The 17,132-nt window shown below is 51.6% G+C and overlaps 1 protein-coding gene across 9 annotated transcripts in view; it reads left to right on the top strand.

Moving 5' to 3' along the window:
• Iqsec1 (IQ motif and Sec7 domain ArfGEF 1) overlaps window positions 1-17,132 on the top strand; it is a 316,986-nt gene that overhangs the window by 207,203 nt on the left and 92,651 nt on the right. The window contains exon 1 of one of the 9 annotated variants that reach the window (XM_076940110.1): window positions 6,548-6,914. The exons of 7 other annotated variants lie outside the window; for them this stretch is intronic. In XM_076940110.1, coding sequence (XP_076796225.1) covers window positions 6,847-6,914 — 68 coding nt within the window. In that variant the 5' untranslated portion in view covers window positions 6,548-6,846. Of the gene's footprint in view, window positions 1-6,547; window positions 6,915-17,132 lie in introns of those variants that run through there. One more of the 9 variants, XM_076940112.1, reaches the window with a different exon arrangement.

Below are 17,132 nucleotides of genomic sequence, written 5' to 3'. Positions count from 1 at the left end.
CCTGCACCTGCTCATGAGACACTACAGGAGCCCTGTACCTCATTCCTCCTCTCCCTCAGGCCTCAGCTCAAGTGCCTCCCTTGTCATCCGGTCTGAGGTAATGCCACTGTCTACTCCCCTTCCACATCACCCTGCTTTGTTTCCTTGATTCCCTTCTCTGGCAAGTTACCTAACTTGCTTACTTAGCACCTGAGACTTTTGTCTACTGTTTCCTGAGGTTAGCTCCAGAAACAAAGTATGGGGTAACCAGTCTGAATTCTGGAGTCTCATCCCACACTCGCCATGTGTCCTGCCCTACTGAGGAGTTCCCCCACTAAGCCCTTTCAGCCACCTGACAGGGCCACTTCAAGCTCCTGAGCCAGGTTAGGATGATCTTATCCCCTACCTCAGGCTGGTGGCTGCTCTCTGCTCAGCAGAAGGTGTGTGGCCTTACCTGTAGGCAGTGCTGTGACAGGGTGGCTATGGTTGGGTTGTCAGCAGCACATGGAGGTGTCCTGGTCAGGGAAGTCAGCAGCACAGGAAGATGGCACGGTCAGGGAAGTCCGAGGCACGTGGAGGTGACCATAGTCAAGTCAGTAGCATGTTGGCAGGAAACGTATTTGCTGAAACTTAGTAGCACCTTCTAGTTTTCATGGTAACCTTCTACTTGCAGCAAGGACACGAGTTTTTCCACTGAGAGGAGGGAGGTAAAGTTTCTTTTTAACATAAACTTGTTCAGTTGGGAAGACCAGCTCCCTTGCCACTGTGTGCTGTCTGTTGTTGACTTCCTCCTCGCTAGCACTTGGAAGCTGTTTGTAAGACTTTGTGCAAGACTCTAAAGCGAGTCACACAGCTACCTGCAAGCCAGCATGGCTCCCCATACTAGTGTCTCCCTACTCTCTCCATGCAACTTTTTTGTTTGTTTTTGTTTTGGTCTACTTTCCAAATCATCTCTGAAATGTCTCCACTGTCACTGTGCTTTTGTTCATTCTGGTCAGGTGGTGGGAACACACGTGGTTCTCCTCTCCACTCCTTGCCTCTCTCTCCTCCCTTGCCCTCCTGTCTCCTCCCCACTTTTCCTCACCTGCCTTCTCTCAGGCCGACGTGGAACTCACTGTGTAGCCAAGGCTGGCCTTGAATTTGCAAGGGTGTGCCTGCCAGTCTCCTGGGTGCCAAGATTCCAGGCTTCAGCTGCCATCCTCGCTTTTTTCCCCTTGATCTTTACATGTTTCCACCTACCTTCAGCATACACCGCCTTCAGGATTGGCAGATCATCTTCCATAAATGTCCTTTACTCTCTCTGTGTGGCTAGCTCCCCCCAACAGGAGAGAACCCAGTCTCAGGCCAATGCTGTAAGTGAGGTGGTTTTAAAAGAAAACATGAAACCACAATAGTGGTCTACTGAAAGTCGATGTCTGAAAGGACACTGAAGTCTGAAAGGACATCGAGAAGAAGGCTACAGAGGAGCCTCTACCAGTCAGCTGGCCTGAACAAGTGTGTGTGTGTGTGTGTGTGTGTGTGTGTGTGTGTGTGTGTGTAACAGAGACTTGGATGGGAAAACAGAAGGCACAGAACACTGGCTATAGTGAGCAGGGAATGAGTTCTCACAGGAAGAGGCTTCACTGTTACCACTGCCTTGGCCAAAACTCAATCCCTTGGAGTTTCAAAGAGCTGCAGGGGTGGGGAGGGGCAAGATTTAGAGTTAGAATTCTCTAAGTCACCTTGAGAAGGATAACTCATGCCTCAGTTTCTCCTATTGCCTTGGTTCCCACAAGGTCCCTGGATTCATCTTTCTCCTTGTTTTGTGGGTGAAGATCAAGGTAGATATGAGGCTCTGAGGATCTCATGTCTGTATAGCTCAGCAGCATGACAGGATCAAGGTCTCAGACCCAGGGCTCTGCCAGCAACTAGATCTGCAGTGTCCTTGCTATATTGACCATGGGCAAGTCAGAGCACCACTCAGTCTCTCTGCCTCCACACCTAGCAGAGAAAAGTTGGGCTAGGGCCCATGTTGCTTGGGATGCCGTATTTTTCTGTACATAAGATGGAAAGAACCAGAGAAGATATCTCTTGTTTCCACTGATGGCTCATGGGAGACCCTGCCTACCAGGTTCCAACTGCTGGTGTGTTCAGTTAGTCCTGGACTCTGGTTCTGTCCTGATGCCAGGTAGGGGTTCTGTTACCAAGTTACCAAGTGACCATGGTCCAGGATCAGCTTCCTTGGATGCTCATAGCTGTCTATGCTCCCACTTCCTCCCAGTAACAAAACTCCATCTGACCATGTAATTGTCCTCAAACTTCCTGACCGTCCGGCCCCTGGGAGCAGCTGGAAAATAGCCTACCCAGATGGTGCGTAGGCCCTGGCTCCAGACCCCACCCTGGATCTATGCTAGGCAGGTCATGTCTCCTCTCTGGATTTCAGTGTCCTCACTGGCAAAATGAAAGCCAGAGGGATCAAGTGAGAGAACTGCTCATTCATTAATTCAGCTGTCACTTACTCATTAGCCACTGCTCTGGGCTACCTGCTATGCTGGGGCAAGAAGACCTGAAGCATAGCCCCCTCTTTACCCTCAGCTCTCTCAGCCCAGTGTTTTCAGTTGTGCAGTGGCACAGAAGGGCCACAGGCGTTGCATAGAACTGGAACAATCAGAGATGGCTTCCTAGTGGGGTGGGGTGGAGTGGCACTCAAGTCTTAAAGGACAAGAAGCTGCAGAGAATGCAGGTAACCAGTTTAGCTGTTTGTTATCTCACTGGGGGATCACTAGAGCTGTAAATTGAAATGAGGGCCTATTGTCCACACCTAAAACTCACCTCTGTTAGCCTCACCCTCTAAGCAGGATGTTTACCCATCATTCTCCCTGGCCTGGTTTCTTCTTGCCAATGTGTATGATCCCTGAGCCAAAACCTGCCCTTAGGCTCAGTTCCTAGTGGTGACCACCCCTCAGGGAACAAATGGAACATTTTCTGTGCCTGGGTGGTGGTGACTCCACAGGCCATGTGAGTCAGGGTTGAAGGTGAGGACAGCTCTCCACAGAGTTTCCATGCAGACCTGCCCTCCTTCCCTACCTCACACTGCTGTGACTCCCTGTGCCTTTGGGAGGATGGAGGGAGCACTCCTTCCAGATCACACTCACCCTCAATCTTCAGTTGTCTGTAAAAACTGATTCTCATGGAGCACACTCCATTCCAGCCCAGATTGCACTGGCCCATAACAGCGAGAGGTTACCTCACATCTCTAAGGTCACTCAGTTCTATATTGCCCTCTGTGGCCTTGTGGCCAGGATGATGGGATTCCTGCTCCCACATGTCAGTGGGAGCAAACTGAGGTGCAGAGAGGTGAGATACCTCAGATATGGACAAGGAAGTCCAAGGTGAGTAAAGAGTCTGTCCTGTTCCCAGGGACAAGCCTCTACAGGGCAGGGGTGCCATCTGTGGTCAGGATATCGTAGTGGGTGCTCTCAGTTTCCTCATCCCTAGGGTACAATCTAGTAAAGTGCACACAATCCTGGGTCTCTTTCCCTGCAGTGTGAGAGAGAAAGAAGAGGAAAAACTGTTACCAACCGCCCAGGCTAAAGAACACAAGGAAGGCAATTATGGAAATGGTCAGGGAGCCCAGCATGTCTCAGATCCTAGTGGGTGCTCCCTGTGACAGCTGCTGTACTGCATAGTTCCCTAGGACAGAAAAACAGATGTTTGTGGATGTGAAAGGAACTTTTGGCCCAGGATGGACAAGAGTGGTGTCCATAGGTTTGTGGGTATAGTGCCATGGCAAAGCATGTGCAAGGACCATCCCCAACAAATAGGAAGGAAGATAGCCTCTCCACAGAGGTGTAGGATATGGCTTGCCCCTACACCTAGTGTGAGTTTGCCTCTTCTGGTAGACCTACTAAGTTCCTCTCTGTCTATAGTCTCAGTCTGACATTCCCCCAGGTACATTTAGTTCCTTAAATAGTGTCCTGAATCCCCTAAGCCTCCCCCACAAAAATCAGCCTTCAGAGAAACTGAGGAGATAGTGGCCTTGGGAAGCCATGCCCATTTTAGACCTAGCTTACTGGCTATAAAGTGGGCAGATGTGGAACTTGTGGTAAGGAGGAGAACAAAATATAAAGAAGAATGCAGTGGGGTCCAATCTTCTTGATGTCAGCCCTCCACAGGGTTCTGGCCTCTGGTATTTGACAATGATATCCTCCCTGTCTGACCAGCTCTTGGGCACAAAATGACTCCTGCACTGTCCCTGGCTGGTATCTGCTACAGAGCAGGTAGGTAAGGTACTAATAGCTGTATTCCCAGCTAGTGGCTAGTGTCTATGGTGTCAAGTAAACCCAGGCCCAGAGCATCTGTGCCTGAGCTAAGGAAAACAGGAGACACAGGAAAGTCAAGCCTGACCAGTAGTGTGGGCAACACAGGGCCTCTGATTTGTCAGAGACACAGCTATTCCTAGCTATGGATTCAAATCTGGGAACCGTATGAGACACGGAGTACTGATAGGGAGGCTGGGCAGAAGCTCAGCAAGGAAGAGAAAGCTGCTGTGGCAATTGACATCCTTTGTTCTTGGTCAGTGTTGGGACCAAAGGCTGGTCTGGGGCAAAGAGAGGTACTGGATAGATGGATGGATGATAGGTAAGTGGAGGATGGGTTAGTGGATGGGAGGGAGATGGATGGAGGATAGGTGGGTGGATTGATGGAGGATGGGTACATTGATGGACAGGTAAGAGAGTAGGTAAGTAGATGGTTGGATAGAGGCTGATCTGATGGATAGGTGAGCGGGTGATTGATAGGTGGATAATGGGTGAATATGAGGATGATTGGTGGATGGAGGATGGGAGAATGATGGGTGGGTAGAAGGAAAAGAAAGAAGAGAGGGGAGAGGTACATGAAGAGATGGATAGAAGGGGAAATCAATAAATGAAGAACACACTGAGTGGTGATAAATGAGAGGGAAGGAGGAAGTGGGGATGGGAGGGGAGGGAAGAGGAGATGTGTGGTTATATTAACCCAGGAGCCCACAGGTGGTACACTGCAGAGACAGGTGCCCAGGTGGGAGACAGAGAAAGCAAAACCAAAAGTCCCTGTCCCACAAGGCCCTGCGAAAGCTCAGCTGTAGTGCATTCCCAGCAAGCTGTGTGTGCTGTGGAGAGCTAGGCTGAGAAGAGCCCATGAGCTCCGTCTCCTTAGGTCAGGGGCTCCTTAAGGGGTGGGCAGCCTTAAAGGGCAGTGAGCTTCCCTTCACTAGTGCTCAGCAGAAGCAGACCAGAGCTTTTTGGGAGCCCTGATGTCATACAGGACCTGTAAGAATGGTTTGTGAAGCTTCCTGTGGTGGAAAGGAGAATAGGGGATTTTTGTTTGATTGGTTTTGTTTTTTTGTTTTTGTTTTTGTTTTGTTTTGTTTTGTTTTTTGGCTTTCAGAACCCCCAGGGAGGCCTTTGTTGAGAGCCATCTTGTTTTCAGATCAAACACTTGGTCACAGTTTGGGGAAGGGACAGTCTGTAGCTGCTGGAGTTCTGCTGTGGGAATCAGGCTGGAATCAAGGCAGGACTGTGATGTGTGTAGGACAAACTGAGAGGCAGAGCACTGTCTGCCCCTGAGCCTCCAGTGACTTGGTGTTCTGGTACCCATCGGACAGGACAGTTATTTGCAGGCCCTGGGCCTCCTGCCCTTTGGGGTCTTCCTGGGGGCTGTGGGTGGAAAAAAAGCCCTCCAGTGGGCTGTAGCCTGAGTCACTGTCCCCAGGGGCCCCTGCCTGGGAAGCCCCAGCTGCCAGCCCTAGACCAGGCCCTGAGCAGCTGTCAGGTGGGTGGGGCTCCAGCTGGGCCCCAGTCTGGAAAGACCCCAAGGGTGCAGCCCCACCATGGTTCACTCTCCAGAGGGGTCTAGCCTCATCCGTGGCTTTATAGAAGGTTGGTTGGCATTCAGAATCTAGTGCCAGGCACTCAGGTTCAATTCCCTTTCCAGGACTGTGACTTGTGTGCCTTAGTTTCTGTATATGGTTGAAAAAGCTATTGAAATCCACTTTATGCAGAAAAGCAGATGCTTATGCTCATACCTGTTGGGATTCCTCCCTGTGCCCCAGGCTCCTTAGAGCTCTTGTATATTAGGAGAACACAGGCCAGAGAGGAGAGGACACAGCTAGTGACCCGTAACAAAGCATGTCCTGGCTGGAGCTGGGAAACTCTCAGGATCCAGTGGAGTCCTTGGGAGCAGGCTGCTATCCAAAGGCACAGTCCTAGTTTGGTCTTCTTTCCCTTTCTATCCAGGCTTCTTCTGGAACCAGCGGCAAAGCAGACCCTTCTCAGTCCTGTGGGCAGGGCTGTAGCCACGGGGCGGTGTTGGGTTTAGGTCTCTGGGGACTGGTGGAGGATGTGGGCCCGCCCTTGCCTCCACAGCCTCCCTCCCGCAGAACTGCCTCTCCAGTCCCACCCTGGCCTCTGGTTGCACAGGGCGGCCCCTGGGCTCTGAGAGCTCCCACTTTTCCCTTGTAGTGGACGCCCCCTCCATCCCGCCCCAGTGACTCACTGCTCCCCTGGCCCTCTGCCACCCCCTGTCTCTTGGCAGGCGGCAGGCTCAAGGTTGTGCTGAAGCCACGGGGTCTGGAGTGTGAGGGACGCTTAGCCGCCAGGGTCTGGAGCTCCAGTCGGTCCTTCAGAAGCAACAGAGGCCAGCCCGGGATAGCTCCGCCAGGAACCTGCAGTGGCCTGGGAGAGTCAGGGCTTTCCCTTGCCTTGTCTTTGGAACTGTTGTTTTTTCATCCTCATGAAGAAGGAAGTGACCTGAGAGCTCAAGACAAGAGCCATTCCCTGGCTTGGAGGAGGCCCAGGGTCCAGGGCAGTGGCAAGGCCCCCACAGCCACTGCACCTCACTGATCCAGGCATGAAGGGTGATGGTGGTGCTGTGTGGGGCCTCATGTGGAAGTACTGCATCTCCGTGAGGACCCTCAGGTACCAGGGACAGGGTGTGGAGGCAGCTTTGCCCTAAGTGGGCCAGGTGAGGGACCTGCATGGTTTGGAGGTTCGGGAGGGAACAGGGATAGAAGACAGAAAGGCTGAACCTGGCACTCTCCAGAGAAGTGTGGAGTCAAAGGCAGGGAGGGAAGCAAGAAGAGAGTGGTCCAACAATCAGGGCATGTGCTGGTCACTGCCCCCTGGGGAAGGCCACTGGAGGTACAGTGAACAGGAGGCACTTGTTATGTAACAACCATTGGCTTTGAAGTGGGACTTGGGTGCCCACCCTGAGCCTGTTATGCCTGGGTGAGCAGGGCTGGTACTCTTTCCTTCAATGTCCAGTGAATGACAGTTTCTCTACCTTCCACGGCAGGGGGCAAAGTCCAGAATCAGGTACCAGGCTGCTGGCTCAGGGCAGGCTTAGGCACTCTTAGACCTGTGTGCACACTCACTCGGTCCTCCTTGATCCCTCCATGAGTCGTCCTGTCCGAAGAGACTTTTAGGATTGGTGTGAGGAGCCAGTGCTGAGTGTAATTACCTGCAGCCACAGTTACATCCATCACCTCAGAGGTCTGTGGGAGGTGCCTGGAAGTTTCCTCTGTTTAGAAAGCAGGGAGAAAGGTAGAGCAGAGCTTTAAGAAACTCTGGAGAGAGACCACCTAGGGGCAGGGTTCTCCTGGGCAGGGGGTGGGATACCTGGGCTTAGCTCCACCTTCTGACACATCTGATAGGACCTGCCTAGAGCAAAAGGCTGGAAGCCACAGGATCTTAGTCAAGGCTGGGCTTTCTCCTCTGAGGATGGGACCATAGTGTCTACTTTGTACACAGGGGGACCTAAAAGTGCCATGGGGGTGAGGGTGGGGTATGCGCCTTAGAGTTTTGAATTCTTCCTACTAGTGTGCGTTTTACTTAAAGAGAATGCTTTATAAAAAATAAAGGAGTAAAGGGGTCTTTCTCTTTCCAAGTTCACTGTCTGGTATATCAACTGCACACAATCCTCTTTCTCCTCCTCCTGCCTTCTTTCTTTTTCTCTGCTTGTCCCTTCTCCCTCCCTTTTTCTATTTTCTCTCTTCCCTTTTTTTCTACCCCACCTCACCTTCTTTCCTTCACAAAATACTTGTGCTACCACATAAGAAATACAAGTAGTGAAAAAGAGCATCATTCAGAATAAGATGTCATGTTGATGATGATGACAATTATGGTGAATAAAACAGGGATTCAAGCAGCTGGGGTGCTTCTGCTGAGGTGAAGCTTGCTGAGCTCCCTAGAAGCCCAGGGGAAAGGTGAAATGCAGCTGCCCGGTTCCCTCCCACTTTAACAAGAAGCGCATGTACAGTAGCCACAGTTGCTCTCCTACAAGGCAAGACTGTCTAGAGCCCTGAATGGTGGGCCTTGGGCCCAGACAGATTTATAGTTTCCAGGCCAACACTGAGAGGCATTTTGCTTGGACAAGGATGCCAACTGGTTGTGGGAACGGAGAGAGAGAGAAAGAGAGAGAGAGAGAGAGAGAGAGAGAGAGAGAGAGAGAGAGAGAGAGAGAGAGAGAGAGAGAGCAGCCCTGGAGTGAGTCACTGGCCATTTTCCCCTGCTTTGGTCCATGATGGACCTCCTTGGGTGGGTAGCTCAGAGGCCAGGCCAAGCAGGGACCCATCAAGTGCCTGATGTTCTGGTCACACCAACCACAATAGATTTTCCTGCCTTATTCTCTCCTGGAGTTTCTAGGGGTTGGCTCATTGGAGAACCCTCAGACCTGTTCAAGAATATAGTGGGCCAACATGAGGAGGACCCTGTGTCTTGTACTTCCGAGTAGCTGTTTGTACAAGTTGTCATTCTGTGCCTCAGTTTCCTCAGCCACAGAATGGGAACATTGTAAAACTCTCTGTGGGAAGGTAGGGAATGCTTGTGGCCACTGGTAGTTGGCGCTGATGTGAGGTCACCTCCCCATTGGTGATGCAAAAGCAGCTTGGGCTGGGTGTGAGCACAGTGATCTGCACTGGGTTTGCCTAGTCATAGACTCAGCCCCTATAGGTACCATGTATCCTGTGCTTAGCTGAGGAGGATGGGCTAGGGCGTGTGGAGGTGGGGTTGTTCAGGATTAATGTATTCTTTCCAGATCCCAGTCTCCCCTCCCCAGAAAGCTGGGGCCACTCCCCAGAGCCAGATATGAAGTGAGCCAGCCCAAGCAGGCTTTGGGGCAATCCCAACCCCAGGCTGCCAGGGGAGACCCAAATCCACAGATCTGTGGTGGGGCAGAGCTGGCAGCCGCTGAGGGACAAATTGGAGGGTTGTGATGGGACAGCACATACTTTTCCACTTGCGTCTTCAGATTCCCCTCCGCCTGAGCCTGTCACCCCTGGCTGGATCCTACTCACATCTGGAAAAGCATGAGGTGTACTTAGAGCTATTGCTGCTGCTGGCCCTGGCTAGCTGCCACGGGGATCCAAGACTCCAAGACAAGGTCTCTGTGAGGGCCACACTGACTCCTATTAGCTCCTGGGCAGGACAGCAGGGCTACAGGGCCATCTGGGTCCAGTGCCTGGGCACTTAGAAGATTTGTCTTTGGTTGTTGCTGGACTTTGCTGTTTCCATACTCAGGGAGAGAGGCAAACTGAGCCAAGCTCCAGGGCAAGATTAGCAGTGGGCTCTGGTGGATGGTGCCAGCGGAGCGCATAGGTGTGACTCGCTTCCTCTCCCCTCCTTTTCTCGAGTCTCAGTCAGGGCTGAGGCAGTTGTTAGAAAGAGAAGGAAACACAGACTCAGGAGGGGCCCACTTGATTTAGAAACTTGGCTTAGCCTTGGAAATCACATTGGAGTCACTTGGGAGGCAGTGACAGGATCCCTGCAAGCCAGCCCCAGTGAAGATGTACCCCTAGCTGTCACTTGTCAGCTGTCGGTCTTGTTTTTGTTTTGACAACCCTGCCCCCTAGTTAGCTTCCTCTGGTGACTAGTACTCTAAGTGGCCTTCAGCAAGTGCCCAGCCATGCCCCCTTTCTCTGTGGGTTGCCTTTACCCTATACCTCATAAGGCTATATCCCTAGCCTGCCCCCGCCGGCTATATTCTTGGTATGTCTCCCATCAGGCCATAACTTCAATGTTATAGTTAGTTCTAGCTGTCAACTTGATAGACTACTAGAGTCTCCTGCGAAGAGGGAACCTCAAGTGAAGAACTACCCAGATCGAGTTGGCCTGTGCCTATGGCAGTGGAGCATTTTCTTTATTGCACATTGATATAAGAAGGGCCCAGCCCACTGTGGCCGATGCCACAGGGAGGTGGGCCTGAGCTGTATAATGAAAGTAGCTGAGCAAACTGCTGAGAACAAACCAGTAAGCAGTGTTCCTCCATGGTCTCTGCTTCAGTTCCTGCCTGGACTTCCCTTGTTGATGGACTGTAACTCAAACCCTTTTGTGCCCCCCCAAGTTGCTTTTGTTCAGAATGTCTTATCACAACAACAGAAAGCAAACTAGAACAGTCAGCTTATTCCCAAAGATCTTATCCTCACCCTCTCTCCAGTCAGACTGAGTCCTCAGCCTGTCCCCACTAGGCTCAAGAATGGCTGTCACATATTGGTATATTTGGGCAAGAGTGGGTTTGTCTCTTGAAAGCTCAAGAGGCAGTGGCATCTACTAGGCCAGGCTGCCCCTGGACACACAGTGCTGACTAGGATACATCAGAGGAGCAGACCTGTCCAGGCCTTGTAGGCCCTCCTCCCCTCCTGCTGCAGCTGTCTCTGGGCAGGAGGGCTGGGAGCAGATGGCATCTAGGCCCTGAAAGTGTCCCAGGAGCTTGCTGGGACAATCGGCCATCTGGTGCTCTGCACAGGAGGTCCTGAGCCTGTCCTCTTCCCATCCTGTGCTGTGCCTGCCTCGGGGAACCTATGACAAGGGGAACCTCTTTCCCACTTCTTCCTCCTGCCTTGCTGTTGTGCTCCTTTTTCTTGCTGGGTGGTTTTGCGCTGCAATATGGGCCCTCTGCTGCCCTATCCTGATGAGGCCACAGTAGCCAGAATTCACCTGACTCCTCCCTTCCTGGACATATCTTAGGCAGTCCTGTGCCCTTGAGCAGGATTCAGAGCTGAGTGTGGGGCAGGGGAGGAGACTGGAAGCAGAGTAGAGCCACTTCCTCCTTTCCTTCCTCAGGGTACTCTTCATTCCCACTTGGGTTCAGCCCTGCAGTTCCCCCCATTCTACTGTTCACCCTTCTCCCGTGTCTTTAGCGTTGAGACATATATTTACTGCATAGCCCATGCTGGCTTGGAACTCCCTGGATGGTAGGGATGTGCTCCAAACTAGGTCCTACTGAATCCCAGTACACAAGTATAATCCCCTCTGGGCCACCAACGTGCCAGACCAGAACCTCAAGATCAATTCTCACAGGCAGCAGACAACATTGCTCTAAGAAGGCCACTGTTCACTGTGCAGAGGGGCCACTGGGGCCTGAGGCTCACTGTTTTCCTTTTGCTTAAGGCCCTTCTTGGTGAGCCATACAGGCAGCACTTATTCTATCACAGGTGGGAGAGGCCAGTAGTAGCCCCTGCACACGGGGATATACCTTCTTTCTATCAAGATACAGAGCATTTGCTGAGTACTTACCATGTGCTAGCTCAGTATATGTCAGAGACTTAACTGTAGTAGTGAACAAGGTGGAATATCCAGGCCTCAAGTAGCAGAGAGAAGGGAGAATCAGGAAACAGACAGGTGATGATGTCATCAGATAGGAGTCACTACCAAGAAAGCAAAAGTGGAGGGGTGACAGTGACAAGCGAGGCAGCCAGAAAATCCTCTTTAGGACTTCTGTCAGGATAAATGGACCCAAGATGTGACAAGCCCACAGTGAAATGCCATCAAGCCATAAAGGGAGTAAAATCTGAACCCCAGCTACAGCCTGGCTGACCCTGGAAGATGTGTCAAGTGAAAGAGGGCCATCACGAAGGCTGACTCCATTCATAGAAGTTTCTAGAACACACATGTCTACAGAGACAGAAAGCAGAGTGGGGGCTGCCCTAGCCATGGAGAAGCACAGAGAAACAGATACAGACTTGTTTTGGAAGCAAAGTCAATCTGAACTAGAATGTGGTGACAGGCATGGAGATACTGCATCTACAGGCTCACTTTAACTGGGTGAAGTGTATGAGTTACCCCTGAATGAAAAGGCTTCTACAACAGGAAGGGGAGAAAAGAGAAAGTGGTTTGAGCAGGTAGCCTTGAATGGAGGTTAACCAAGAGAGTGAGCTGGGGAAGACCCTCTGGGCAGAAGGCACACCAGGCACAATGACCCTGAGGCAGGAGCCACCTGTACAGTTATAGATGTAGTTAGAAGCCAAGCAGTCAAGAAGGAGTGAGGAAGGAAGTAGGTGGGGCCAGCCTCTGAGGAGGACATGCATAGTTTGGGGATAGAGAGACAGTGCATGAGGTTTCTAGACAATCACTCCACTTCCATGAAGAAATGAGACCACTGCAGGGAGGGAGACACATGGTAATAATGATGGCCATTGTCTAGATAGGAGACACTGTCCTCAAGGGAGACAGTGCAGGCTACAGAAGCAATGGTGAGAATTCAGACAGGGAAAATTGCATTCCCCGCCCCCAGAGAGGCAATGTAGGGTTTGTGGTATGAGGTAAAAATTTCCTGGATGCAGGGCTTGGATGTGGCCTTAAGGAGGTGGGCACAGCCAGCTGGGGCAATGAAAGAGGACTCCCCAGTGTGGCCTTGTGTGGGGCAGGGTCTCTAGTTTATGGAGGCCTCAGAGAACCCTCCTGATCCCAGAAGATGAGGATGGTCACCATGCTCTTGCAAAATGACACCCCTGAATCCCAATTAGTCCCAAACTGGTTTCAAAGTAAGTAGGCCATTCTCTTCAGGATATCCACCTTACTTAGCCTTTGTCAGGCAGGCTCAGACTAGCCCTCAGTGGGACCGTAGTACCCACGTGGCCAGAAACCCAGCCGGGGCTTGGCATTCTGAACAAAGCAGGCTGGCCGAAACTCGAGTGGCCCGAAATGAGATAGGTCACAGGAGGCTGGCCAGGGAGCAGCTGCATTATTTATTGTCTGTCCAGTGTGGCTGTTTGAACTGGCCAGGCCTTGAAGGAACCCTCTGGGCAGTGTCTTATACAGGGTGGGTGCGGGGCCCCAGGGTTCTGGCCCCCTTACCCAGGGCGGAGCTTCCTGGATGCTAGCTGATGGGGAGGAAGTTAGACGTCAGGGCTGTGGTGGGGCAGTCCCCTGGTAGGGAGGGCCTGAGGTCCTTCGTCCCCAGGGCCCAAGGAGGCAGGTCAGGCACTGGCTCCAGGGAGACATCCAGTCTTCCTCTGTGACACCGTGAGTACCACTTGCTTCATCTGGGAGCCTGTGAGGGGCTGGGGACTCAGCAGTCTATGGGGTCAGCAGTTGGGACCTCTTGTGAAGGTTTGCACGGTTTATAGGAGCTGTTCTGAGTAAGTGCTTTTCTCTGCCTAAGAGAAAAGTAGTCTGAGCCAGGCCCTGGAACCCAGGTGCTTCCCCACAACTGCCTGAGGGCAACATTAACTACAGAGGAAGCTCTTCAGGGACATAGGCTACTAAGGGCCTGGAGCTGAACAAGGCCTGTTGGCCTACCCAACTGCAGTCAAGTACAAGTGCTTCACAGCTACCTGAGAAAGGGACCTTGGCCATAGCTGAGTAAACTGAGTCCCTTATGGGCTCAGGGCTCCTGGTTTGTGGTCTGATACACTTTATGTCCCCACTGCCACACTCCCTTGACTTCTCAGAGCATAAAGTTTGGAGACTTGGGGTAGAAGGAGTCCTTTCTAGGCCCAGTCTAGGGTTCCTGCAGATTAGGAGAAATTGGTGCTGGGAAGATCCTGCCTCGGACAGTCCCAGCCCACAGCCCTGAGTATTTCCTCCAGGTGCCATATACCCAATGACACCCTCATCCCCACCCCCATCAGGAGCCACCTGACCAACGACAGTTCAGCTCATTTCATTTCATTCCTTACTGAGTCAGTCCAGGATAGAACCTGAGGCTCTCCTGGGGCTGGGAAAATCTTGAAGGAAAAGTCCCAGAGTCGTGCTGTGCTCTGGGAAATACTTTTTGGTGAGGGGATGGGGCTGGACTCATCTACATCCCCAGGGAAGTTCCCTTTCCAGATCCCATCCAGCTTCATGACACCCCAGAGAGGGAGGCTTTCAGTGTTCTGTGTAAAGCCAGCCTCAGAGATGGGGGGACATCTGTCTGGTGTCATTTGGCTTGTGGATGTTCTGGAGCTGGAGTGCAAACCTGGTAGATTCTAGGCCTTCTCTTCTATGCAGCCTTCTCTATAGGTGCCAGGGAAGGAGAGAATGTTCTATCACTTCCCTGATGTTGGGTCTGCTTTTCCATATGCCAAGGGCTGGCTCCCATCTGAAGCCCCAGGCTAGTGGAGGAAGCTTGGCTGAGAGACTAAGGATGTCCTTGCTGCTTTTGGAGCTTAGCTAGTAAGAGTCTTCTGATAACTCCAGGGACCAGCAAGAGTTGGGCTCTTGCATATAGCCTTGTGGGATGGCAGGGCCCAAGCTGGGTGCAAGCTCCTGTGCCTAAGACCCATGTTAGTCCAACCCAAAAGATCTTTCGAGCACAGAAAGGCTGTGACTCTGAGCTAAGACACCCAAGTATCCACAAGGGCCTCAGACATTTGCCTCACTTTTCTGCCATCTGTCAGCTAGGCAAGTGGGACCAGGAGCCTTTCAGCACTTGGTGACTATGACTCTAAGCAAAGTGTCCTGCACACTATCCATTTAAATTTATTAAATCTCACATCAAGCATTTCTTGGGTACTTCCTGAATGCTAAGGCACCACCTTGCCTATAGAACTAATAAAAGTTCTATAGGCAAATAATCTAACCAGCGCTCATCTGGCATAGGGTCCGTAAACAGAACTCAGCTAACTCAGCAGCGTGGTAGATCTGAGAAGGCTGGTGGCGCAGGGCAGGGGAAGGTGGGATGGTAGGATCGGTTTTCTGTTGATGGTCCCACATTGCTTTTGAGAAAGAACCTGCCAGTCGTGAGGCTGCTAAGGCCAGTTGGTGTGTGTGTGGTGGGGGTCCTCTTTATGGTCTCTGTTTCATGGTCTCTACTGGGCTAGGCTGCTATGAACAAACCTGTGCCCCAAATTCAAGCCAGTATGACTCCGGAAATTCCAGGACAGAGCTAGCAGGACTGGCCAAACAGAAGGTGAGTCCGGGCTGAGTCCAACAAGTGGGGCACTGAGGTGGCTGCCAGCTGGCACACAAAGTAGGGTGCTGGGCTGTGGTCAGGCTGCAGGTTAACAGCCCAGACTCAGGGTGTCAACTTTGCTATTTTATTGGTTATATGACCTTGTTACATACCACGTCTCTTGCTGTGAAGACCTTGTTACTTCTGAGTGAGAAAAATGCCCAAACTAAACAGGCTTAAGCAGAAAAAGGCTTCAATGGTTCAAGAAACTAAAAGGTATAGGGGTGATAGTTTCAGGAGCCTCAGGATCCAGTAACTGGCTCCGCTGGAGGATTTGGTGTTTTCCATATTTGCCTACTGTGTTCACCCTGAGGCAGGCTCTCTCCACGTAGGTGTCCCTGCCATGTGCCAAGTGTTCAGAAAACCTTAGCCATCTCCTTCCATTCAGTGTCATCACCCCGTGACAAGCCAGCTACTGTGAGCAATGCACTTTTCTCCATACGGTTGTTTGTTCTGCCCTGGAGGATGTGGGAGGGGGGGAAGAGGAAATTGCCACACAGGGCAGTCAGGGCTGAGGAAGGGGTGAGCTAGCAGGCCAGAGGAAGAACATCAGAGTTCTCCAGAGGGGCTCCCAAGGAGTTCTCTGGGGCGAGGGAGGGGGCATAGCAATTGTATTATGTTTTGATACAATGGAGAGGCTTGGCCTAGGCATTAAAAACCAAGGAAGCAGGTTCCTTAGAATCCAGTCGGATCTCAGGGTGGGCTGCCCAGCCTGGACTGAGTCAGGAGCCCTGCTGACTTATCATCAGCACAGCTGGTGTGGAACTACTGAACCCACAAGGGAGTGAAAGAGCCCCAGGCCCAGGCGCTATGTCATGGTAGAGCACTGGCCTGGCAGGTTCAAAACTGTGGATTCTGTCCCCATCCTTTATAGCCCTCCAGATGTGGCTATAAAAAGATAATAAGCATTGAGTAGGCACTACTGTATACAAGGTTCTATCTAGCACTCTGTAAGCTGCGTCTTTGCACCACGTAGATACTACTGAAAGTTCCTCAGCCCTTTGTAGAGAATGGTCAGCAGTATCTGGATCCAGGGCTAGATTTGGTTGGAACTCATTCTTTGGTTAGGTTCTGTGGCCTTGACTGCTATCGGGTGGCTGCTGGGATGTCACCCATGAAGGTGACATATAGGGAAATCATCATGCTCAGAACAGGCGTGTGTTCAGGAGTGTGTTGAAATATCTTCCCAGCAGGCCAACTGCAGAACCTCTGTCAACAGCCACAGGGAAGGCAGCCACAGTTGGTCTGAAACCAGGGCCTGGAGACAGCCAAGCCTGGTGAAGGGTGAAGTGAAAGGCCCTGGCTTAAGTCACAAAGGACAGATACTTGCTTTTGAGTACCAGGGTGTTTAAATCCTGTGTACTAATTGACTACTAATGTCTTCTCCCATCAGGGAGAAGAGGAGCTGGTGGGAAGACCATGGGTGTGTTCCATGGCTAAGACCCATCTCACAGGGGGTGAGCAAGCCTGAGCAGCTCCCCATACCTCTGGGATCTTCAGTTTCCTCATCTGGGAAATGAGGTCAACCTCAGAGTTAGGATTATATAAAAACCAGGGGTATATCAGGGGCGATGCCATACCAACAGCACAATAAACACCTGGATTATTCCCAAGAAGAGACGGGGTCTCAGTTTGAACTAGAGTCCTTAAATGTTACCATTTTGCAACCCTAGACTTCATCCCTGTGAGAAGCTGGTAAATGCCCAGTGTCCTGTGGTAGGCACCAGTTTAGCCTGTGTATTGGTCAGACCTAATGCTTGGCAAACTATGAAGTGAAAGCAGAGTTTCTGGTATGTCAACTCTTGATGTTCTTCACAGTGAGACAAAGGAACCTGAGAGTAAAAAGAAATCGGGCCAGTGCCCTTTGCCCTAAAGCTGCAGCCCTTTCTGGGACACCAAGGTAGATGTTTAAGACACTTTAGGGTGCTGGGGAAGAAGTGCTGGAAGGTTCCAGGAGGAGTGGTATTGAAGGCAGGTCTGATGGA

Source organism: Arvicanthis niloticus, chromosome 9 (genome assembly GCF_011762505.2).
Source record: "Arvicanthis niloticus isolate mArvNil1 chromosome 9, mArvNil1.pat.X, whole genome shotgun sequence".
NCBI lineage: Eukaryota > Metazoa > Chordata > Mammalia > Rodentia > Muridae > Arvicanthis > Arvicanthis niloticus.
The sequence above is the reverse complement of the archived record's forward strand: the minus strand, read 5'-3'. Positions and strand labels throughout refer to the sequence as shown.